Source organism: Eschrichtius robustus, chromosome 6, assembly GCF_028021215.1.
Source record: "Eschrichtius robustus isolate mEscRob2 chromosome 6, mEscRob2.pri, whole genome shotgun sequence".
NCBI lineage: Eukaryota > Metazoa > Chordata > Mammalia > Artiodactyla > Eschrichtiidae > Eschrichtius > Eschrichtius robustus.
Window position 1 is genome coordinate 73,383,954 of NC_090829.1, and position 25,885 is coordinate 73,409,838.

The window sequence follows — 25,885 nt, forward strand, 5'->3', positions numbered from 1 at the left end:
GCCAAAAAGATAGGAATAAAGAATAGAACAGATAAAATTATAAAAAATACTTTCAAGGGGATTGATTTTTGAGGCAGGCTCCACACCTACCCATGTATTAACTTCACTCCTCTGAACTAGAAGTGAGGGAAACAAAAATGAATGACAGCGTCCCTGCCCTAAGGCCCTCATCATCTAGTGGGAAAGATAGGCTGGCCAACCAATAGCTAAGAATGAAGGAGATGATTTAGGGTTGACACATTGGATTTGTCTTTGGAGGCAGTAATTCCAAGAACAAGAAGAGCTGCCTTCCTGCCAAAGGGAGTATGTGAGCTGTTGACATTCTTAGGCATAATTCAAATAATGAGTCAAACCAGTCCTCAGAGCAGAGAACTGGAAACATTGCGTGGGTTACCAGTCTTTGTCCCTAAGGCAGAAAATGATCACATTGTTTCTTGACCGTATTGAATTTGGTGGCCTAATATAATGTTTTCTGGGATGTTCTGTGGATTCTGTTTTCACAGAGTTGCTCTACTACCCGAAGAGTTTCCTTTTAGTTTTCTTATATTATGCTGAAATAAGAATTTTTCTTCATTTTAAATTGCTTTGTGATTTTTTTTTTTCAGTTTGTGTTTAGCATTTAGGGTACCATCATTCTGTACTGAAAATTGTCTCTCAGCCAGCCACCCATTGGCTGTTCTTTGTGACTTTAAAGGGAGATGTCTTTCTTTAAGATGGTGGTAGAGGTGGTTGTTACGATACTAGACATAATTAATAAGCAATATCAGTTAGTGGTGAGGTTTGTTTGAGAGCTCAGAAAGATTCTCTAAGTTAGGCTATTCTTTGGTAAAGCACACATCTTCATAGAGTCTCCCTTTACTATGGTAATTCTTTTGCTGTCAGTTGGCAGTGAACTTACTTATAAGAAGATATGGTACCTCAGGGCTTTTATTTGTGTGCATGAAAAAAATTCTCCTTTCAATGACAGTCATACTTTTCTATCATAATTCAAAACAAGTTTCAGAATGGGTGACATCTTCAAAGAGAAAAAAGTAAGAAGGAAGGAATGAATGAGCTGGGGTGTACTTTCTATAACACACAAAGGGACAACACGAACTGGACACAGAGAAAGCATTCACACTTAGTAAGAAATTAGTAGTTTCTCAATCAACGTGTTAAGTACATGCAATCAGCATTTGTCCCTCAAATCAGAAGGAGGCAGCAGAGTTTCATGGGAGGAGGGGCGTTTGAAGCTCCTGTTCTTCATGCTTCCTGTGCTGTCCTTGTCCAGATGGCTCTAGATGCTGGGAAGGTCTCATAAAGTCAGTCAGTCCCCTGCTTCCTGGTAGAGTTGCCCCTTAGCCATATGAAACCATATTCCTAATGCTAAAAATAACCAAAGTCTGAGTCCAAGATTTCCTTGTGACATCTCATGTGTCTGGTAGCCCTGGGGAGCAGGATGTCCCCCTCTCACTCATCTCTAATAACATAGAGTATCATCAAGCCTAGCCAAAATTACCTCCTTAGTAATTATTCCTTGACTATAGCCTCCTATGTAGAGGTTATTGACTTGCCAAATGTAACACTGACTTTGTACCATAGTTTTTTGTCTCATGGAGACTAAAACATTTTTCTCATAGGAGGTGTTTTGTTGTTGTTGTCTGTGGGGAAAAGGAACAGGAAGAAGTAAAAAAATCCCAATTATCCCATGAGTAAATTACTTCTCTGATAGAAATTAGTGTCCAAGTTCAAGTCATCACTGTAACTAGCCAAATAGTTTTGTTCAAGTCATTTCACTTTGCTGGGCATCAGTTTCTCCATTTGGAGAATGAATATGCATATGAGGGGGATGATATTCCAGTGGTAAATTGTGGGAACGTAGCAGAAATAGCGAATTGGGAGGCAATCTTAGTTGAATATGTCGCGAAGCACATGAATATAGGATATTTACATTTATTTGCATTGTTTTCATTTCCACGACTGATTCTTTCTGGACCCTAGGGCATTTATTCATTTGTTCATTCACTCATTCATTCAGTAAAAAATTATTGAGTGTCTGCTACATGTCAGGCATTATCCTAAGCTCTGAGGACACAAGAATGAACAAAACAAGTTTCCTGTCTTCAGAAAGCCTACATTCTAGTGGGACAAATAGACGATAAATACATAAGCAAATAAGTAAACAAGATAATTGCAGATTGTGAAAAGTGGTAAGAAAGAAATTTTAAAAAGTGTATTGGATAGGTGGTAATTGGGGCAATCACTTTTAGGTAGATGCCTATAGAGATGCCATCTGAGCTGAGAAATGAATGCCAAATGACATGCCAACAACCTTAGCCTCTAAGCTTGCCAAGGTAGAGAGGCTGTTCATATCAGTAACTCATAGGTGCAAAAATGACCCATATAGACTGTTCCCCATGTACAGAACGCTTTGTTGACATAATGCCCTTAGGCAGAATGCCAGAGATGTCAGTCCCAGTTTTGTAGATTTCCATAGCATCCAACAGTAGGGCTGGTCCTGGTCATTACCAACCACTCCCTCATTTGGGGAGGGAGTCCTCTGACTCTGTGTGCAGGCCCTGACCTCACCAGTCCTGCTCTGAACATGCTGCAGGCAAGGAATGAACATGTGCTTAGTCACAGCTGAACTGTGCTGACAAAGGAGTGGGCACCTGCTTTTTCCAGTACTGCCCATTCTGGCTAGGGAGCTCCTGAGCCCATTTGTCACCTTCTGGGGACAGAGCAGATTCACAGAGCACTGGCAGCTCTTTTGACCTGGGAAGGGTTGGAGACAGAAGGCTTGGATTAAAAGCAGGTGAACCTGGTGACTGCCTATGTAATATGACTGGAATTTTTCTCCTCTGACCTGTCCTCACCTCAATGCCTGAAATTCTACTGCTAGAAGTTAGCATCCAATCCACTCAGTTTTTGAAAGATTTTTTTGTTTTTTAGTCTTCAGGTCTCTGAAGACTAAATTTTTGGGGGAGGGGTCACTCTCTAAACATTTTAATTTAACATCTTAAAAGAGACTCACAAATTTGTTACAGCAGCTACAGGAAACTAATATAATTACCAATGCAATGGAAGCTACCTATGTTACTGTATCCAATTGCAATCCCCTCTCTCCACCCTCTGGAGGTAACCTTGAATTTGATGTTTAATATTCTCTGAATTTCATTATACTTTTATTGCATATGTATGTATCCTGGAATAATATGCCATTTTATATATAGAATCATACTGGGACTTCCCTGGTGGCACAGTGGTTAAGAATCCTCCTGACAATGCAGGGGACATGGGTTCGATCCCTGGTCTGGGAAGATCTTACATGCCGTGGAGCAACTAAGCCCGTGTGCCACAACTACTGAGCCTGTGCGCCACAACTACTGAAGCCCATGCACCTAGAGCCTGTGCTCTGCAACAAGAGAAGGCACCGCAATGAGAAGCCCGCGCACCGCATCGAAGAGTAGTCCCCACTCGCCGCAACTAGAGAAAGCCCGTGTGCAGCAACGAAGACCCAACGCAGCCAAAGATAAATAAATTTTTAAAAAGAGATTAAAAAAAAATAATTCAATGATCTATAACTCCCCTGGGTCTCTGAAGAGGCTGAAGAGTTGACTTACGTTTGACATTCTTATACTTGAATTATAATTAGCAGCCTAGGAAAATTCAAGAAAGTTAAATATAATACTTCCAATGCATTTATAGAACATAACATGTTATGTGAGTAGTATGTGTTTATCCCTATGGAAAAATGTATACATCCAAATAATGTATAGTATGAAAAAAGATACACGTATTGATTAAAAAACAGTGTGTGTGTGTGTGTGTGTGTGTGTGTGTATACATTGATAAGGATTAGGAAACAAAACAATTCAAAGAGTTGCTTATGTCTTTTAAGTTTATGGCTTCTTTTCTCTATAAAGGTACAGGTATCCCTTCCTTTGTAGAAAAAAATTTACTTACTTAATCTTGTACAAAACTATAATGCACAGAACTATAAATGTTTGACCTGGAAGAGTCCTTAGAGGTACCTCATCTAGTTCTTTTAATGACATAACGCGCAGGTGAGGAAACAGCTGGGAGGGGAGGGGAATGCTGGAGGACGCGGCTAAGTCGACTGAAGCAGGGACTGTCCTTGGATCCCATCCCAGTGTGCTTTCCACCACATCACCCCTCAGGACTCCCAACTAGTTCAGTTCACCTTGCTCTGCTGGAAAACCTTAGATCTGATGAACCTATTTTCATCTCGTATTTGATATTTAGTCAAAATATTGATTTTAGCATAAAAGTTGGCCATATTTAACAAATATTCAAAATGTTAATAGTTTCTCATAATCATCAAGATGAAAATGATTGCTTTGGGGGGAAACTTTTAAATAAAAGAACACAACATTTAGACAACTGTGTAAACAAAAACATCCTCAATTACTTATCTCCCTTCATGCCACCTAGAAGTGTACAGAGGGCCTTGTTGGTAGTAAATAAAGATTGTTTTAATCACAGGTCCTATATTCACAAATCAAGCCACCATCTCAGGCGTAACGGAAATGCAGTGTGATAAGAGTAGAGTCCAGAAAGGTCTCAAAGCCTGAGGTAATTATTGGAAGAAGCCTGTTTCTTTGGGGTTTGGCACTCGACTTGCTAGCGGGCCAGGCTGAACTAGGAGGAAGTTTTAGGGTCTAAAGTTTTAGGGCCTACACGACAAACACCAACAGCAAAAATAAAAAAGGAAAATAAATCATTCTGTAATTCCACCATTCTAACATATTAATTGCTTTCATTTCTCTGTTCACTTTTAGTCCTTGATTTTATGCCATCATTTTATGAACTACAAGTACAACTTAGGTACAATGTTGCCTTCTTTTTTTCACTCAAAAAGTGAACACTTTTGTTTTAGGGCTATTTGAGGTTGCAAGGAACATTCACTCGGTCAAGTTACATTACCTCAAAAAAAAGGTGTGTGTGTGTAGGTGTGTGTGTGAGCCTAATCTTAAAGAAATCCAAACTCAGGAACCTAAGACAGCTAAGCTCCACAGGAACTGGCGCTAGGACACAGACAGCAGTCAGATACTGAAGCTGCTGGTGGGACATTGGGTGGGGTCTGGGCTTATCTTTGCATTTCTGTTCTGCACTCTCATAACTTCAGTTGTGCATCACCAAAAATGGCCACCCCAAACTACACGACCTTGTGGTTATGACGTACAGAGTTTTCAATTATCCTTTCTCTAGATCTCTTAAAGTCAGATTCTGATTAGATTGGCCTAATTTATCTTTTTCATCCAGGTAGGCCACAAAAATCAGAGGTTTCTGTTCAGCCTGTGGATTGGCTGTCATTAGCGCAGGTGGACACACCTTGGTCTTATCGGATGTGGCTGGGTAAGCAGAGCACATGTTCCAGACTCTATCTCTGCAGGCAGCAAGGCCACATGCGGGACCCCTCCTCTTCCTCCCCTCCTCCACCTTTTTCCACCTGCCACCCCCCCCCCCAGACACAAGTGGTGAGTGTGGGCAGGCAGGCACAGCTCCCATGTGGTCTTGTAGTCTTCATAACTATGAATTTTAATGAGTACACCACATTACAACAAGTGGCTGTTCCATAATTTATGATCTCATTCCTCTGCTGTTTTAGTTTTAGTTTAGCTCCTCTTAGTTTGGGGGCTGCTACGAGTAAAATATGATGAACATTTTTGTACATATATCTTCCCTTTCATCTGGATAATATAAAATAATCTTTAAATTACATAGATTAAATTATATTCTCTGAGCACTTGCAGGATATAAAACATAACCTTGTATTTTTTGTTGTTTTTTAAGAAATGTCTGTACCTGCTAGAGATTTATCCTTAGGTAGCTAACACGCAAAATAATAGGATGTGCTCTTTAGGATTTGCTTCAAAACACTCTATGAAAAAAAATTGGGGGTGGGTGGGTGATAGCTGAAGCAAGATTAGTGAGATGTTGATGACTGTTGGAGCTGATGATGGGTACATAGGCACAGGGGGATTTACTACTGTCTCTATTTTGCCGTTTACTTCCCATTTCCCTTCTCTTGCTCTCCCTTCTGGATTTTTTGTTGTTTTTCCCCACGTTTCCTCTAGATACGTGGTGCCCCCATGCTATCCTCTGAATTCCCCCCATTTTCTGAGGTTCAATCACCTCTGATACCTGCACTGTAAAGGTGCAAAATGTAGCCATGTTCATTGTTTTAGATGCTACCAGACAGCTGTTAAGAGGAGCACAATCATAGCTTGTCTTGTACCATGAGTTAAGAGAGAGATAAGCAGCTTAACACTCTTGGGAATAACTGTATTTTAGAAGAGGAGCCAGGTACCCTCTGGTGGGGTGGGCAGTGTGATAAAACACAGATGCAACAGTAGGCCGAGCTTGTGGGAAGAGGCTCTTCTTCAATACCTACCTCTCCATCACCGCCTTTTTGTCCAATGGTTTTCAGCCTTTAGGAATTTCGAATAGCAAGCTACATTTTGAGGTCATATTTATTTAGTAAAATGAAAATAATACATATTAAGTTTCTTGGAATTTTTATAACCTTTAATATAAAGCAGTGAAGCGTCTCAAGTGCTCAAGGAAATATTTTATATTCATGCTGAAAATGCAAAAAGCTAATCAAATGGCTTAATTTTCTATTCATTTCCCAAAAACATTAGTGGATTACAAATATTATGTGACCTAAGAGTAATCGCAGGGTGATGATTTTGAGATTGTTCTGATTTTAATAGTAAAATGTAAAGAACAACAACAACAACAAACTCCAGGTGGTTCCTGACTCCTTGAAGCCGGGACACTCTGAGATGTGACTGTACAACCTTGTGGGTACCTATGCCTGGCAGGGGTTGAGACCTTCTCGGAGCTCCCATGGCTTCCTCCACATGCCTCTGCCTATGGACCCCTCAGCTTGGATTAAAATTGTATCTTTACTTGTCAGTCTCACTCCCTAGTCTGTGAGCTGCTGTGGGAGGAGAGGGATTCTGTATTTTTCAATGCCTGGAATGCAGTCGGGTCCCAGTAAATATCAGTTGAATAAAAGACCCAAAAATTATTTTCTTAAAAAAATTCCCATAGCTTCACCCTCATAGATTCTCTTCTTCCTTGCACAGACCCAAGATGGTCCCATTCTTCACCTGACTCTGAAGACCTCCTGATAAGAAAGTAAATGCCTCCAGGAAACTGCCTGTCAGAGACTCAAAAACTCCACATGATTCCCCGCTATGGACTGCCTACTGCAGGATGGGGCCACCTGGATTCAGGTCACCTGGTATGTGCCTTTGCCATCAGCTTTCCCTTTCTAGAAACAAGATTTTTACCTTTAAACTGTTCAGTGCTTCTTTTTTTTTTTCAACATAACTGCTTAAGGATTTCCAAACATAAGCTTAGAATTTAAAACTCCCAATAATTAGTCCAATTTGTAGTCTACCGTGAGCACAGCAGGTCAGCAGCAAGTTTATTATCAGGCTTGCAAGGTAACAGGATGGTGCATGGCTAAGTGTTTGGGCCAACTTGCCAAGAGTTCCTCTCCACTAGCTTCTGCTGTCACATTTCCCTTCTGGTATTTGTAATAGTTTGCTGTGGTGGTTTGGGTTGTCTTTATGAGGGGTGGTGTAGGGGAAAAGCAAAGCAAAAGAAGGAACATGGAGCGAATGCAGCCTCCCTTTAGAGCCTGGTTATAGGAACTCGGGGCAGTTCACCTGATCTGTGACAGTTATTTTCTCAATGTCAATGTTATTAGAGGTCAGGATATCTTTGAGATAGGTCACTGTTTCTGGAGGGAGATAAGGGTTTCTTCCCAAGAGCCAAACATAATCCATGTGAAAAAGCCAGATGATTGTGGTACAGGAGTACACGAGGGCGTAGTTCTCATAGTCGGTGGCCAGGACCCAGTACGGAGCTGATGGCATGACTGAAAACCAGAGAAAGGCAGTATTAGGAGGGACCAGGGCAAGAGAAACCTTCACCTCTAGCGCCCTGGAAGCCAGGCTCTGGGGTTCTAATTCTTCTACATCAGTGGTTCTTAATTGTGACTTCACGTGGGAATCATATGGGAACTTTGAAAAATACCAGGCCCACCTCCCCTCACCCCGACTCCCAAATTCTGAACTGGAGGCTGTTGGTACTTTTGAAAGCTCCCCAGTGATTCCAGTGTGCAGCCAGTGTTCAGAGTCATCATTCTGGATCCCCCCCACTCCCTGATTGCAGGTTGGTACCTGGAAGTCCATAATACCTGGGAGGTTTGGCTGTACCCCCTGGACCAACAGGCAGCATTTAGCACTAGTGTGTATGGAACCACCACTTAGCTAAGCGGAGTCAAGAATGTACGGTCAGGGGCCCCAGGCTTTCCAAGTTTGTACCACTCAGCTTCCTCTAGAACCCACCTACGGAAGGAGGTAGGGGCTAATGTTGGTCTGCTTGTTTTTCTTCTTGTGCAAACTTTGAAAATCCCACTATTCTTAAGAATACAGTAAATCAGGTGGTAACAGGTTACGATTCACTGATTGACATCTGTATAGTGTTGAAAGCTCAACATTAAAACGGTCCTTAAGAGAGATGGAGAATTTACTTTCCCCATCTGAATCCAGAAACTTCCTCTGTGAACTTGACCTCCACAGCCAAGGTCCAAGTCAAGTGTGTGGTTGAACCACACTGGCTCCATTTTGTCAGCTCCATCTTAGGCCTGCGGTCCTACCCTCTCCCTTTTTTTGTGCGACTGAGCTTTAGCTTACTCACAAGGAATACACCCAAGCCAGATTAGTTCCCTATAAACTTCATCTGACATGAAAACTGGAAGAACGCCTTTTGCTGACACAGGGGGTTAATGGTCACGAGACCCCTGGGGTGAGAGTGCGTGGAGGAAAACCCCTCAGTTCCTGTCAATGTGGACGTGCTTCTCTTTAGTAGTCATTCTATTTTTAGCTTTGGCTCCTTTAAGTGCCCCTGTACCCCTTTTGGCGGAATGCAGTGCAGCTGTGAATGCCTCCTAGGGTCGTCCACCTGATTCTACCCACAATAAACTTCTTAATTGTTCTTTATGGAGTTGTCTGCTTCGTTTCCAGTCTCAAAGTTCCTTTTCAGTTCAGATGATATTATTCAGTAACTCCACTTCCCAACACCAAGGAAAACTCACTGCCCAGCTTGTTAAAGTTAAGGGGAAGGTGGACCCAAATGAAACTCCAACAATTTGGCTAGGAAATGGCATACAGAGCCAGGACTCCAATTTACCTTCACTCTTATCATATCTTACCTCCAAGATTTCTCACATGTTAGTTGTTCCGCTAATAACTACTAATTTTTCAGTTATTAGTTTCCTCTGGGAAACAAGACTGGCTTGGGTCTCCCATGGCTCATGCCCAGTGGTCTCCAATCTGTGCTTCCTCTATTGACACACTTACTGTAGTTTTACAGTAAATCACCTGGGTGCTCGTCAGTATCCACACTGACATGTAAGCTTCTCAGGGACGAGGGCCAGCTCTGTCTTGCTCATCTTTGCATCTCCAGGGCCTAGCCCAGCGCATGGCAGGTAAGAGGTGCTCAACGAATAATTATGCATTGAATCAATATGGGTGACACTCAGATGTGACGGGAGCGCTCTGACCCAGGGCTCTAGCCTTCCGTTTGCATATCTCCTGTCCCTGACACCTCCTGCGAGAAGTGTATACTTACACCAGAAAAACTTAACTCCCAACTTGGCGGGCTCCGTGATGTTCTCCTGGGTGGCTTCACCTTCAATTTGATTCACAGTTCCATCAGCTCTGCAATGAGTTAAAAACAAAAACCAAAAAACCTGAACTCATTAAAAGACCCAAATCAAGGAAAGGCAAGATTTGTGACACCAACAATCATGGTGGCCAACATTGCAATTTCTGGGTAGGAGGTTCTTGAAAACAGGTTGGGTCCTAGTTCCGTTCCCTCCCCTTCGCTTTCTTGCTGTCTCTGAGACGGAGCAGAGGAAGACAACTTTTGGGTGATAAGAATCAACAATTGCAATGCCCCAGGACTGGATAATATGTGAGGCCCTGGTATTTCAACACTGTTTTTTGGAGTGTATGTAGTAGCCTGCAAGGCCATTTTCTGCTCCTAGGCTCCAAACCAAGAGGGAGGAAAAGGGAAGGGAAAAACAAGCAAATAGAACAACCCAACACAGAACAAAGATTCACTTCTTCAAAAATGAGAAAGGAAAAAATAAGGACTGACTGGATTACTGAAAATCATGTAAAACGTGGAATCTGGAGATCTGCCAAGTTTCCCCCTCTTTGGGCCTCAGTGATATCACGTGGCATCATTTGTCCCATAAAGGGGTTCATATGCCTGGGTTCATAGCTCTGAGACCCCATCCAGTTCAGCAAGCTTCTGATCGAGCGTGGGAGATTCTGACGTAGGCCAGGTCAAAGCAGGCAGTGAGGAAACATTTACCTCACTTCAGGGATTCTCCCAGGCATCCAGATCTCAGAGACATTAGATGTGAAGAAATGTGCATCTTACAATTAATGCCACCTTACAATTGTCAGTGTCATTTCTTTTTTAGTGGTATATAAAATGGCGGTGTCTTAAAAGCGATGGTCTTTTTGCTTGGATGGATGAAATACTTTCACTCTTTTGAAGGGAGCTGGCCCCATTTCTGGATAACTTCCAATGACCCCCTGGATCTAAGGGAAAGGGGAAAGGCCTAGGGATTGAGGCTGTGAAGGAGGGTGCTCTTCCTAACAGGCCAACAGAGGAGTTTCCTGTTCACCAGTTCTCAGCGGGGCAGACAAACTAAAATTGGAGCAATGGCATGTGTTAGAAAGTCAGTAGGCTATGGTTAGTGGGGATGGATATCCTAGAAACCAGACAATAAGCAGCAGGTAAGGGGGTTGGGAGTGGGAAATGTTCTCTGATGTTCCCGGATTGCATAGTCTGTTTATCACTGAGTAGGGCTGGAGACCGTGCCCGGCTCTCACCTGGGAGTCAACCTGTAAGACGGAAGACGGTCCATTTCTATCTGCATGCAGTTGCTTAGCAACAAACCAGTTTCTTCCCAACAGACTTTCCCCCTTTTCACTATCATTTATGTTTTGCTCCAGGACAGTTTTCAAAATACCAGTCTCTGATCATAAACTCACAATTTGTTCATAGGAAAAATGCATTTGTATTTTCAAGGGTAGCAGTATATTAGCAATAATAGGTAATATTAAATGATTACCACATGCCAAACACTGTTCTAAGTGCTTTACATGTGTTACCCCATTTAATGTTCACACAGCCTTATGGACGGACATACTATGATTATTGCCAATTTACAGAGGAGGAAACTGAGGCCTAGAAAATTACCATAACTAACCTAAGATCACATCATTAGTAAGTGGTAGAACCAGGATTTGAAACTGGGCACCTAACCCCTTCAGCTCCCAGCCCTGAGCCAGCTGCTTTGGCCCCAGCATTCTGACACTGGCTAAGGGTATTTTGCTCAGGCTCCCTGCCATGCCCCCTGCTTGTTCTGCAGAATCTATACCATTTTCCTGACTAACAAACCTTTCTCCATATGCCTTTGCTCTTAAGTAGAAGTGACCCTAGAGGCAGAGTGACCTAATACTCCGGGTACAGTTAAAGATGATTCCTGGCCAACTCAGAAGGAGAGCTGGGGGCATCTGATGGGTTTTGGGATCTGTGTCATTGTCTGACTCTTGACCTTAGAATGGGACAAAATATTTCAAATTAAGTCATTGTTACTTTGAGGCCTATAAAATTCCTGTGAGACCTTCTGGGGGTCTGTGTCTCAATTCCTGTAGCCCTTACTGGGCTCTGAAATGAGTGGGATTTTTCTTTAGAGTTGCTCAAGATTCTTACTTTATTTCTTTGGTTTACGCAGAGTCAGAGAGTCAGCCCACTGTACTGTGGCTCACAGGAAGCTTAATGGGTAATAGGATGGCCATGCAAAGCCTCTCTGAGCCTGAGTAACTTCCAGGCTGGGTGGTAGTTGTTTCCTTGCAGTTGAACACAGTTCTTAGACAACTTAGGAAACAGGAATGGCAACCATTCATGCCCCGCCTCTTTCATATATCTTCTGGTCTCTTCCCCATTTCACTTCTCCCTGGTGTTGAATCTCAGCTTCATCACTTATAAGCTGTGTGACCCTTGGGCAAATTACTTTACCTCCCTGTACCTCATTTTCCTCATCCATAAAAAGGGGGTTAATAATAGTACCAACCTCTGGTTGCTACGGGGATTAAATGAATATCTATGCTCATTTACATGTACATACATAAATAGATGTATATGTACACACATGTATATATACGTACACATACAGAACAGTGCCTTGCACATAGGAAATGCTTAATTAATATTACTCACCATTGTTTATTGTTACTCTTATCTTTGTTGATGGCAGGTGGGTAGGAGTTCTTCCTAGGTTTCTTTTTATGTTTATATTTGCTTTCTAAAGTATGAATTTTGGGATCAAATATCAGTCTGTTAGAAGTAATAGAAAAATATCTTTCTGTAGGTTCTCCTGTTCACACAACCTAGAGTGTGACTATGTATGTATCTGATTCTTGCTTAATAAGAAAAGGAGTTTTCTAAGAGTTAAAGCTGTCTGGAGATGGGATAAATTGTCATGGAAGATGTTGAGCTCCCAGTTTCTGGAAGGATTCAAGCTATGCTGGATGCCCTCCATCAGCAGATGATATAGAAAGTGCTTCTCTCTTGGTTTGGAGGTCAGACAAGAGGGTCCTTTGCTGTCCTTTGCTACCAGAGGGTCTGTTTTGCAATGAGAGCAGGAACCTTGCAGTTGGTGTTACCATTGAGTGCCTAGGACCTCTCACAGGGTGTGGGACACAATAAGGTGCTCAGCAAGTGGTCGTGGAAATGAATGAGTGACTTCTAGTCCCTACCATCCTGCCTGCCAAAAGCTTTCCTCTCAGGACCTGTCGTGAGCAGCCCAGACCCAGCAATGTCTGCATCCTCCCCACACTAGACGGCAAGGACACCAGTCACCCCAGGACAGTCTCTGCAGGGCTCCCTCCCGGACGTGTGTTGCCTTTGAAAGCACAGCCTCTCACCTCAGCTCCTTGTTTATCACTTTGATGTTTCCGTTTTCCATTAGCGAATAGTTGGCTTGGATGCAACTTCCCTTCTCAAAGCTGACTGGGATCTTCTCAATTTCATACCATCTTCCAAGATACTGCAGAGACAACGACAAGCAGAGCAAACCCTGTGGCTCTCTGGGGACCTGCAAACTCTTCCCCATTGTTGTCTTTCAGAGCAGAGCCTTTTCCTGGGGTAACCAGGCAAAATGGGCTGCATTGTTCCCAGCAGCCACTGAGCAAGATATTGACTCAAATGGTAATAAGTGAATCGGATGTGTGGGCATTTGTTGAATGCCACAGTCCATTCCTAAAGTGCTTTTTATTTAGCTATGCTTTCAGTGTTCCCTTCAGTCAAAATCTATGTGAAATTCTAAACTCTGTAAAAGGAAGGAATTGGTTTAGATGATGTAAGGTGCCATCTCAAATATTTTATGATTCTCCAAGACATCTTTGAATTGTGTGCAAAGTCAGATGTGTTTACTGTGGGGAGCTGGGTCTCCAGAGTTGGTTAAATTCTCCTCATATAACCCCACACAGGGAGTTGGTCACAAAGGCTTTTGGCAGGTGGTCAAGATTTAGAAGACCTGTATCATTCCTCCCCTGGGGGCTTGCTCTCTGTCCATAATTTTGCCGCACAGAGTCATCTTTAAAGGAAGTGAGCAACTGCACGGGTGAGGATGAGGGGAGAGAGGCACGCTCCTGCTTCCATACATTGCTGGGCATAAAGACTGCTCCAATCTACAGCCTTCGTGAGGGCAACTTGGCAATATCTAGCAAAACTAAAACTACATATACTCTGGCCCAACAATTTCACCTCTGAGAAGGTATCCTCCTGAAATTAAGAAATGATGTACGTATAAGGTTATTCATTGCAGTCCTATTTGTAATAATAAAAGACAGGAAACAGCCTAAGTGAGCATTAGTAGGGGACTGGGTAAATAAATGATGGCACATCCATACAATGGAATGTTATACATCCTCTTTTAAAAGAGCTATATGTAATTATCTCCAAGATACATTTAATGGAAAAAGAGCCAGGTGCAAAATAGTGTATATATTAAACTACCTTTTATGTAAAAATGGGGGAAAAGGTTATTATATCAGTTCTCTATTGCTGCTGTAACAAATTACCACAAGTTTAAAACACCACAAATTTATAGTCTCATAATTTTGTACATCAGAAGTCTGACACGGGTCTCACTGGGTTAAGATCAAAGTGCTGGCAGTGCTACATTCCTTTCCAGAGGCTCTAGAGGAGAATCTATCTTCTTGCCCTTTCCAGGTTCTAGAGGCCGTTTGCATTCCTTGGTTTGTGAATCCCTTCCTCCATCTTCAGAGGCAGCAAAAGCAGGTCAAATCCCTCTCACACTGCATCTCTTTGACTATTCTTCCATCATCACATCTCTCTGACCACAGCTGGGTAAGGTTCTTTGCTTCTAATGATTAGATTGGACCCACCTGATAATGCAGGATACTTTTGCCATCTCAGGCTCCATTACTTTAATCACAGCTTCAAAATCCCCTTTTCCATGTAAAGAAACAATTTGCAGATTCTGGGGAATATGGCATGGACATCATTCTTCCTACTGCAGTTATGTATGTGCTTTTTTATATATGTACATATTATCTCCCAAAAGATACACCATAAGCTGTTTTTAGTGGTTGCTACTGGGGAGGAAAACTGAGGCTGGGATATAGGGGTGGAAAGGAAAGTTTTTATTGTATGTGCTTTTGCATCTTCAGAATTTTGAACCATGTGAATATATTTACCTAGTCAAAATATTGATTGAAATTATTTTAGAAATTTAAATATGTATTACTCAACAAAACAAAATCAAGGAGATGCAGTCACCTTCAAAAAAGTCAGAATTTGAAATGAGAGCATACTGCAAATAGGTATCAGTATTGCTTCGGTCACCTGGCTCTCTGCTAAAATATCTACCCACATTTAGGGCATAAATTTCCCACTCATTTGTTAAAGGACATCTTTCAATTAAAATCACTGAACTTAACAGGCATTTAAAGCACTGAAGAATAAGGTTAAAGGTCAGCTGGTTTCATAGGCATCCTCAGAAAATCTCCATTATATACAATGCATTTTAAATAGTTCTATTATTGTTAAGGTGACTTTAATGCTCCACAATTAAAAACAAGAACACACGATTTTCCAGAAAGGAAGAAACTCAGAGGTGGAAGATTGCTTTTCATGTCATGTTCCCTCATGATCTCATAATATTTTTGTGAAGGTCTTTTTGTCTTTGGAGGTCTCTGTTTCTCTATCTCTATGAGGAGAATGCAATGTTTAAAGATAATTATGAAAAGGAAGAAGTAAAACTATCTCCATTTCCAGATGACAGGGTTTTATATATAGAAAATCCTAAGGAATACACACACACACACACACACACACACACACACACACACACACACACACAATTATTAGAACTAACAGATGAATTCAGCAAGGTTAAAGATACAAGAATTAATATATAGAAATAAAATGTATTTCTATACTTAAAATGACCAATCTGCAAATTAATTTAAGAAAATCCCATTTATAGTAGCATCAAAAGAATCAAATTCTTATGAAAAAATTTAACCAAAGAAGCATAAAACATACTCTGAAAACTACAAAACATTGTAGAAGTAAATTAAAGGAGACCTAAGTAAATGGAAAGACATCCTATGTTCATGGATAGGAAGACTTAAAATTGTTAAGATGGCAATACTCTCCAAATTGACCAACAGATTTAATACAGTCTCTATCAAAATTCCAACTTGCTTCTTTGCAGAAATTGACAAAATGAGCCTAAAATTTATATGGAAATACAAAGGGCCCAGAATAGCCAGAAGAACAAAGTTGAAGAACTCATATATTCTGACGTCAAAACTTACTACAAAGCTACAGTAATCAAGACTATACTGTGCTGGTATAAGGACAGACATATAGATCAATAGAATAGAATTGAGGGTCCAAAAATAAACTCTTACACATATGGTCAATTGATTTTCAACAAGGGTGTCAAGACCATTCAATGGCGAAAGAATAGTCTTATCAACAAACTGTCCTGGAACAACTGGATATCCTCATGCCAAAGAAAGAAGTTTGACTCCTACATCACACAGTATACAAAATTTAACTTAAAATGAATCAAAGACTTAAATGTAAGAACTACAACTGTAAATCACTTAGAAGAAAATATAGGAGTAAATCTTCATAACCTTAGACTAGGCAATTTTTTTTAGATATGCCACCAAAAGCACAAGCAACAAAAGAAAAAATAGATAAATTGGACTTCATTAATATTAAAAAGTTTTGTGCTCAAAAGACACATCAATAAGGTGAAAAGACAATCCTTACCATATATGGGGGAGTTGATTCTATCGATATCTTTTAAGTGCAGGTAACAAGAAAGCCCCTTGGGGGAGTGCTGTCCTCTCCTGGGCTCTGTTTGAGTAACCTGTGGGGGTCCTGCACTCCTGGGAAGCCTAGTTTTGAATCCTACTCTGCATTTACTGGCTGTGTGACCTGAGTGGGTTGCAAGCTCTCTGACGTTCAGCTTCTTCAGCTGGAGAGTGAGGATAATATTTCTGCAGCAGCTGCTGTCAATGCCCTGTCCCATGTCCTTTCAGCCCACCTCTGGGCTCACTTCCATCACAGCGGGCTTCCCATACACACTGCCAGCTTCCCACCTTGAGCCCCTGGGTCTCCTTCTCTGCCACAGGCTTGGCCAGTGCCATGGGAACTCCCACTGCCCACCTACATCTGTCCGTGAGACAACCTGAGGCACATTCTACATATTTCCTCAGAGGATCCCCAGCAGGATTGAACCCCATTGTTCCCAGAGTAACCTGCTTATGTGAACAGGTTACTTTCCTGCCTTCTCTGTCTGTTTCCCCACATGCCCACTCAGGCTTCCTGGGATCAGCTTCTAAAACATCTCTGCTCCCCAGTTCTTGTCTCAGGGTCTGCTTTGGGGGAGCTCCCAGTAAGATAAGTACCTACCCCAAGGCTTGCTGTGGCCATTAAAGCAGAAGAATAAAACCGAACCTGGTAGGATGCTTATGCAAACAGGAGACAGCAAAACAAGCGGGAGTTTAGCCTTTTACTGCACCTTATTCACGTCAAAGTTCTCCTGCACTGGAGGATTTGGGCATTTCCCGAGATGGAAAGCTTGTCCCTCAGCTGCTCCGAAGAGTCCGGCCAGGGCAGGAAGCAGCAGCAGCAGCGCTGGTACCATCTTGGAGCTGGGTGGCTGGAGGTGGACCTGGAGTGGGGAGAACAAAGCAGCTGGAGGCGCTCGGAGTCTCCTGAGGGCACAGAGTCCCCAGAGGAAAATTTCTGGGCTGGCTGGTCCCTCTGTGCATAGCCTCCCACTCAGCCTGTCTGAGCCCCTCATCCTCCAGGGCCACCTCAGTCATCAGTGTCACTGTGAGGCCCTCCACCCCTGTGAGCCTCTCTAGAAGCTTTTGTGCCACCATTAGAACACATTCTGCCTGGTATTAGAGTTTGTTGGATTTATTTTGCCAGCTCCCCTGACCCTACACACCTAATTATGCATTTTTCAAGGACGGGCATCGTTTTTGATTCTCCCTGGACTCACCCACAGAACCTCGCGGTGCCAGGTGCAGTAGGTACTTATTGTATGAACAGAAACAATGTGTGTGTGTTGCGGGTGGGTAGGCAAAGGGAGAGAGTGAAGCCATCAAGTGAACCATGAGAGAAGAAACCGAAAACAAACTGTTCACTACATTTAGTGCCCTGTGAGATTCATCAAAGAAATGCCTCCCTGACTCCATTTCCCCACCCTGCCCCCATCTGCTTGTCTGTTTACCAACTCAAGAGTAGGCCTGGGAACTTTAACAGGGAGCAGCGTGCTGGGGACTCCAGGGTCACCCTGACTGGGTTTTAATTCTGGCTCTGCACATACTAAGTATAACTGTTCCCAATGGATGCTTTAGTTTCCTTGGCTATTAAGTGGGAATAATAATCATACCAACCTCATGAAGTTTCATGAGAGTTAAATGAGAAAATATAAGGAGAGCATTTAGAGCAGTGTCTGACAGAGAAAATGCTCAATAAATGCTAGTTATTATTATGAAAAGCAGGAGCAAAATATTGTGTTTCCTGAATTTCTTTTTCTTTCTTCCTTCCTCCCTTCCTTCCTTCCTCCCTCCCTCCCTCCCTCCCTTCTTTCCTTCCTACCTTCCTTCCTTCCTCCCTCCCTCCCTCCCTTCCTCCCTTCCTTCCTTCCTTCCTTTGACATGCTGTTGAGGGTATTTTTCATAGATGCTGTACATTTAACCAGAGAAGGACCAGTAGCTGACTTGTTATTGTGCAAAAAGCATTTGAGTCCAACACCCTTGGGCGTGGAAGCTTCTTTGAGGAGGGGCAGTGGGCAGGGGTGAGGGCTGCAGCGCTGTTGACAGGGTAGGAGCCTGGGCTGCTCCCTGCTTCTTTCACTGACTTGCTCTCAGTCTGTTCTCTTCCTTGTAACTCCTTGCCTGTAGCTGCACAGAAGCTACTTCCAGCGCTTTGCCTTTCTCCCTGTGATGAAGAGGACTGAATCAATGCAAGCAAGATGTTCTCAGACCTGAATATTTAAAAGGATGTGTCATAACAGGAATAATTATAACCACTTTCTTATGAATCTCTAAACCTCCAAATAACCTTTAATAATCAATAGTTTTTCTTCTGGAAGTTTTGTTGCCCGTTTTTCAAAAGAACAGTTACCTAATGAGTAAAAGCTGATGCGAGGTTGGGGGGAGGAAGGGTGGTCCCTGAGTCCCTGCCTTGAGCACGTCTGCTGTGGGGCCCTTTCCTTAGTCTTTGAGGCTCCACTTCCCGTCAGCCCCTACCACCAGGTAAACGACACTTGTCTTTTAACCTTTTGGGGGATGATGGATGCCAAAATCCAGCCTAAATCTGCAAAAATTTGCATTTCTTTCCAAGAGGTTCTTAGAACCACTGAAGTTCTACTCTTGGCCCCTAGTAGGCTCCAAGCTCAGTGCCTTGCCCAGGAATTCTAAGCCCAGAGGATGGCCACACATTCCACACATTCTACAGGCACCCCCTCCCCCAAACTGGACAGGACCTTAGAGGTCATTTATCCAACCCCCCCCCCTCAGGTGTACAGATGGGGAAGTTGAGGCCCAGAAGGGGCAGAACGCTGGGACTCAGGCCCCATCTCCACCTCTCCATTCTGTCACACCCCTGAGCCATGCTTCCTTCTGTGTCCACCTTCGGTGGCTTCAATAAACATCTACCTCTGTACCCGATAAGTCTCGTTTCACCACGTGACAGTTCCACCAAAAGTCAGTTCCCCATCTTACTCTGACAAATATCTTGTTACAGAATGTTCTGTTGTGGGCTGAAACATGTTCTTTAGCTCTGTAGGAGGATTTCAGAGCAAAACTAATTCCCCTTGCCTGCAACTCTTCCAAAGATGCCTCTTTATTGCAGTAGTTTTATTCCTATGATGAAAACTTTTTGTGAGAGAAAGAGTTGATAGCATCCATCATTTTTTTTTGCAGTACCCCTTGCATTCTACTTTACCCAGTGCTTATTGAGCACCTTCTGAGGGTAAATCACATTATTAACATATATCTATGAACTTGGGTATGCATGACTTATTTTTGCATTGTCTCCTAATACTAATGGGAAGACTGTCCTAACGAGGAGAGTTTAAATACTTTTAAAAAAGATATAATTTAAGTATTATTTTAACTAAATATTAAATAATTAAAAAACAATTCTACTAAGGTTATGGTGCATCCACACTGGGCCAGAATTGACTCTGTGGATCACTGCTCACACTCACTGAGCTTCTCCAGGGAGGAGCCCTGGCTTCAGTATTTTACATGTGCATTGAATCTTCACAACAACCTAACTGGAAGTGTCCTGTGCTGACAATTCCCTGTGTACTCAGTGAGGTTACTTCCTGACAAGCTGTGAAGCCAGAACTTAGGTCAGGTTTCCTAAGAGTCTGCACACCTGCATGTTAGCCTGGACCTGGTGCCTGGTCTCAAGGAGCTGCAGAGTATTAAGGACTAGGCTTTTAGATTTCATGTGACCAAAAAAAAAACACATTTCCACAAGTAAATGGGTCTTAAAAACCATTTCGCTATTGAATCTAACAAGAAAACATATCTTCTGAAGAAAATAGTTTTGCATTTTCTATTAATTTAATTTAATGTAATAATAATTAATTCTATTAATAGTAAATACATTTTCTATTCACGTAGTGCATTCCAATTCACTTTTCCGTCAATTTTACTGTAATTCACACTGGATAACAACCCTCTGAGAATTCATCTCTCACAGTATTGGTGTATGGAACAATTCCTCATTGTCTCATAATATAGAGGGGGGTGCGTAGTGCCAGCAGAAGACTTTGAGGTGAGTCAGCACCGCGTTGGCACCCCAGCTCTGGCATTTGTTGGTGGTCTTACCTTAGGCCTGTTGCTTAGGATATCTGAACTTCACTTTCCTCATCTGAAAAATGGCACTAACAATATCTTCTTTGTAAGGTTGTTTATGGAAAAATGAGACCAAGTCTGCAAAGCAACTGGCCAAAGGCCCTCAGTTGTGTTAGTTACTATTTTTAGCTGAAAAGGGGCAATGAAAACTCAAGACTGTCTCTATTTTAAGCATTATTTATCATAAATGAGAATTAATACCACAGTACATACCTTTTTCTTCAAGATGAAAGCAGTTTCCACATGCAAAATCATCCAATTTGAGATGCCTTCTGTTGGTGACTGGCTTCTCCCAAGCTATTTTATAAGCTTCTCAGGTCACTGATGTTTAATTTTAATGCATGCCACACCCCCTCCAGTTCAGGAAGGCTGGCTTAAAAGCTTCGCTCTGTATGAAACACAAAGATGGGATGTTATGTTCATCTCCCTCCCCCAGTTTCCTTCACAGCTGCTCCCTGAAGAAGAAACAACGAGATATTGTTTGTGTGTGTGTGTGTGTGTGTGTGTGTGTGTGTGTGTGAGAGAGAGAGAAAGACAAAGTGCATTTCATTCAAAACATCTTTTTTGCTGTGTGGATTTTCTAATTTAATTTTCTCAGTCAGAATGCACTCTTAAGTTCCAGTAAGATGAGTTGCAACATGTGTTCAAACATCTGTTATTTATTTTTCATTTTTGTGTAAATGAAAAAGCAACAGTCACATTTCCTGAAAATGGAGCCTGAATTCCACCCATGTGGTCCCTGGCCTGGAACATGACGCAGGCAACAGAGTGAAGGTTAGCAATCAGAGTTGGCTTTCTACGTGATCCTGGGCAAGCCACCCACTTCTCTGAGCCTCAGTCTCCCCACTGTGAAGGATAGACTGTCATTTCTGTCCCCACCAGAGTTGGGTGTGTAGGGTCTAAAAGCTGAGAACACCAAAGGTGTCTTCTGCAGCTCCTCTCTCTTGAGTCTTGGATGACTCTCCCAGCTACATATTCTAGGCAGCCCGTTCTGCTTGGGGTGGGAGTGGGGACGGGGAGCAGATTTAAGCCCAGGGGCACTTTTGGTTGGGCCTCGTCTCTCTCTGTGGAATGAACAGCTTTGGGAAGACTCTTAGGCGTTGGATTCTGTGCCTTTGTGATAGGCAGAAGGTTTTTTATTTTTTTAATTTTTAATTTTATTTTATTGAAGTATAGTTGATTTACAATGTTGTGTTAATTTCTGCTGTACATCAAAGTGGCTCAGTTATAAAAATATATATTCTTTTTCATATTCTTTTCCATTATGGTTTATCATGGATATTGAATATAGTTTCCCCTGCTATACAGTAGGACCTTTTTGTTTATCCATCCTATATATAATAGTTTGCATCTGCTAATCCTGAACTCCCAATCCTTCCCTCCCCTCACCTCCCCTCCTCCTTGGCAACCACAAGTCTGTTCTCTATGTCTGTGACTCTACTTCTGTTTTGTAGATAAATTGGTATTTTAGATACCACATATAAGTGATATCATATGGTATTTGTCTTTCTCTTTCTGACTTACTTCACTTAGTGTGATAATCTCTAGGTCCATCCATGTTGCTGCAAATGGCAGTATTTTATTCTTTTTTATGGCTGAGTAATATTCCATTGTATATATATTTACCACATTGGCAGAAGGTGACACATAGATAAGACAGTACTTTTGTACCAGACTTATATTCCTAAATAAAATTCATTCTCAAATTTGTAAGCAATAGAGAGAAATTTACAGCACTAGACCTTTAAACCTTATAACAACAGCACCAAGAGTGAAACCTTAACATACCAAACTTTGAGAGCTCTTGCATTGGGATGTTCTTTACCTTTTCAGGAAAAGAGGGAATTCTTCTTCCTGTTCAGGGCACTGACTCTGACTGTACTCCTGTAATGCTTTCCCCTCAGAACTCTGCATGGCTCCCTCCTTCGTCCAGGTCTCTGATCTAATGTCCTTCCTTTAAGGGCCTTCCTGACCTTTCAAAAATAGCACTCTTATCACTATCATTTTACTTGGTTCATTATATCCTTACTATATCTTTACCTGAAATTATATCCTTTATTTATGTTTTTTCTTGCTTATGGTGTTTTCCCCACTGGGATCTAAGCTTCACAAGTACAGAGAATTTGTCTCATTTTCTTACTGCTGTACCCCTAGTGGCTAGAGCACATCATAAGTGCTCAGTAACTACTTATAAACTGAATGGAAGGGACCTATCTATTCAAAGAATTTACTGAGTATTCTAAGATATGCACAAGGACTAGAGGTAATATTCAAGAGACTTCTATTTGAATTGTTTTCTGGGGAAAGTACTGGCCTGTAACTATTACAGTAAATTGTTGCACAGTTTTCCACAAAGCAATATTGCTAAATTTCCAAATGTGTAAGTTAAGATTGATATATTTATGTATTTGAATCCTCAGCATGAAATCAAGAACTGAAGGTACTAGTGGAGGTACTAGTACTGAAGGTACTAGTCTAGGAGTCATAGTGTGAGAAAAATCACATTATCTTTCTGGGTCTCAGTTTATTTTTTTCTGCAGGTGTTAGCAAATGATATAATTCAGGGAAATCCTCTTTTTATATGTTTCTGGAATGTAGAGACAAGCACAAGTTCTTAAGCATTATAAAACCAATCAGAACTGTGTTCTAAACAAGTCTTTATGTTTAAATTCCAAAATAGCGCAGTTTGTTGTAAACAATTAAAATAGTACCAAAATGTAGGCCTCAGAAAGTGTGTCTCATAATCCCACACCTCAGAGATTGTTACACTTGTACTTATTCTTCTCGGTAGTCCTAGACAGATCCCAACATAATAACAATAATAGCAACAATATCCAGTGTACTGAAGCTTTCTTGTCTTTATGTAATAATGTATCTCTTGATATCAATTCACATAGATCTACTTCATTCTTTCACTTGCTGTAAAACCTTGTTTTTACATGACAGCACATTTCTTCAAGGAGATGGCCTGTGGTTTTATAGGGAAGTAGTTCTTTAGTCGGGTGATCTTTCATCATGTAGGTAATTGCCTCAGTGGTTTCACCATAAGACCCTCAGGGAAGATGAAATTGTTTTGGTGGACTTTTTGTAGCAAGAAATAGAGAACTATCCCATCTTAAAAAAAAAGTTTCCCAGATGGAAATCTCTCTGTTTATTAATACATGGTTCTTTCAACTACCAGAGTCATCCTGTATGCCTTTCTAAAGTGATTTTTCTTTTGTCAAGTAAAATGAAGGGGAAACTTTTCATGTGAAAACTTTTCATGTGAAAACCCAGACTATGAGTTTTCAATAGCAGGTATTCACTTTTTACGACTCAGTTCAAAAGTTCCACTCTCTGGTTGTCTTCCTGAATTCTGGCCCACTCCATGCAGTGTTCATCACTCTCTACTTTGTGTTTCCACAGCACGTGTTACTTTGTTCTCAGGCCCATCACACCATGTCAAGCATCACCACTAGGCCCACCATCTCCTCCTGGAGACTGTCAGATCCTTCAGAGTAGGTTTGTCTTTTTGTCCCTGGTAAATTGCCTAATGCCTGGTAGGTAATAAATGTTAACTAAATGTAATTGGATGATTGAGTGTTTAATTCTCATTATTTTGGGGGATGACCACATACTTCATGATTTATTCAGATGCCCTCTTTCCTCTCCTTCCTGCTCCTTTGTGGCCACTTACTTTATCACTAGGAGCTGGAACCAGCTGAGAGTTGAAGGATGCCAAGCATCTGCTGAACAGCAAGAAAGCAATCAAACTGGTGAAAACTACAACTTGACATGGCATGGGGGAGGAACACGGAACTGGAAGGCAGGAGGCCTGGGTTCTGGTCCTAGCTCTGTTACTAACTCATTTATCCATTCATTCACTCTGTCAACAACAGATATCAAGCACTGCCATGTTCAGGCACTGTTCTAAGTCCTGCAGATGTAATGGTGAAGAAGAAAGACAAGGTCCTAGCCCTTGTGGGACTTACCATCCAGAATAGAGTCAGACACACAGAGAGGAAAACATATATGAGAGAATAGGGTGATGTGATAGGGAGTGACTGGGTGGGCTACTTCAGTTTTGTGGTCAGGAAGGGCCTCTCTGAGTACTGACATTACAGTGAGATGTTAATGATAGAAAGGAAACAGTCATTCAAGGATCAGGGGGAAGAGCATTCCAGGAAGAACAGCCAGTGCAAAGGTCCTAGGGTGCGAATAGATTGCAGGTTTTCAAGGGACAGAAAGACCAGTCTGGCTGGAGTGGAGAGATGAGGAGGAAAGTGATTCAAAGTGAGTTTGGAGAGGTAGGCAGAAGCCATGTTACATCTTGCTTTGAGGAATTTAGGTTTTATTTCAGGTACAATGGGAAGCCATGTACTTGTACATTCTATAAGAATGTGACAAGATTATTCAGGCTTCCCTGTCAATTGTGGATTGTAGAATGGTTCCAGATGGATCAGCTGGGAAGCTATTGCAGTCATTCAGGTAATGGTGGCTTGCACCACAGTGACTGTGATGAAAATGGAGAGAAGTAGATGAATTTGGAATATGCTTTGGAGATAAAGTGGACAAGATTTGCTGATATATTGAATATTGATAATGAAGAAAAAAGGGAATCAAGACTGACTCCTAGATTTATAGGTTGAACAACTGGGTGAACGCTCTCGCTAATGACTAAAACTAGGAAGCCTGAGGAAGGAGCAAGTTTGGGAGGAAAACTCGAGTTCTTTCATGGATAAATTATATCTGAGTTGCCTGTTAGACATCCATATGGAAATGTGAAGATGGCAGTTGGATAGTCAAGTCAAGATTTGGGGAAGAGTCAGGGCTAGAGGTAGAGATTTTGGAATCATAAGCACATAGATCAGCGGTCCCCACCCTTTTTGGCACCAGGGACCGGTTTCGTGGAAGACAAGTTTTCCACGGACAGGAGGTTGCGGGGCTGGTTCAGGCAGTAATGTGAGCGATGGGGAGCGGCAGAGGAAGCTTCGCTCACTCACCCACCGCTCACCTCCTGCTGTGCGGCTCGGTTCCTAACAGGCTGCAGACCGGTAATGGTCCGAGACCCGGGGGTTGGGGACCCCAGATGTAGATGGTCTTCAAAGTCATGGGACTCGATGGGGTTATGAAGGGAGAGCACACAGTAATGGGAGAAAAGGATGCTCAGGACAGATCCCTACTACGCTCTAACTTAGAGAGATTGACTAGAGGAGAAGGAGCCAGTAAAGGAGACATAAGTAAAAGAGGACAGTGGGTTATCACAGAGCCAAGGGAAGAAAATGTTTTAAGAAGGAGGAAATAATCAACTTTTACTGAAAGTTCAAAGACGATAACGAAGAAGTGGCCCCTGGATTTAGCAAATGGAG

At 42.0% G+C, this 25,885-nt stretch overlaps 1 protein-coding gene across 2 annotated transcripts; it reads right to left on the reverse strand.

Moving 5' to 3' along the window:
* Positions 1-6,554: 6,554 nt before the first annotated feature.
* On the reverse strand, positions 6,555-20,979 carry APOD (apolipoprotein D). Of its 2 annotated transcripts, XM_068545480.1 has the most exons (6): positions 20,751-20,979; positions 18,527-18,606; positions 17,174-17,326; positions 13,032-13,153; positions 9,655-9,743; positions 6,555-7,897 (listed from the first exon to the last, which is right to left on the reverse strand). In XM_068545480.1, the coding sequence occupies exons 3-6, from the start codon at positions 17,297-17,299 to the stop codon at positions 7,662-7,664; spliced, it is 573 nt and encodes a 190-aa protein (XP_068401581.1). In that variant the 5' UTR covers positions 17,300-17,326; positions 18,527-18,606; positions 20,751-20,979; the 3' UTR covers positions 6,555-7,661. The 2 variants fall into 2 exon arrangements, with proteins under 2 accessions (XP_068401581.1, XP_068401580.1); XM_068545479.1 differs by lacking the exon at positions 18,527-18,606.
* Between the last annotated feature and the right edge of the window lie 4,906 nt (positions 20,980-25,885).

Bases quoted from the DNA above. Each gene is read 5' to 3' on its own strand.
- APOD (XM_068545479.1), bottom strand. From the start codon at position 20,792: ATGATTTTGCATGTGGAAACTGCTTTCATCTTGAAGAAAAAG. The intron at 17,327-20,750 runs GTATGTACTGTG...TCCCCACTCCAG, and splicing joins CTTTCATCTTGAAGAAAAAG to GTCCACCTCCAGCCACCCAG. The intron at 9,744-13,031 runs GTGAGAGGCTGT...AACTCATTGCAG, and splicing joins GTGATAAACAAGGAGCTGAG to AGCTGATGGAACTGTGAATC.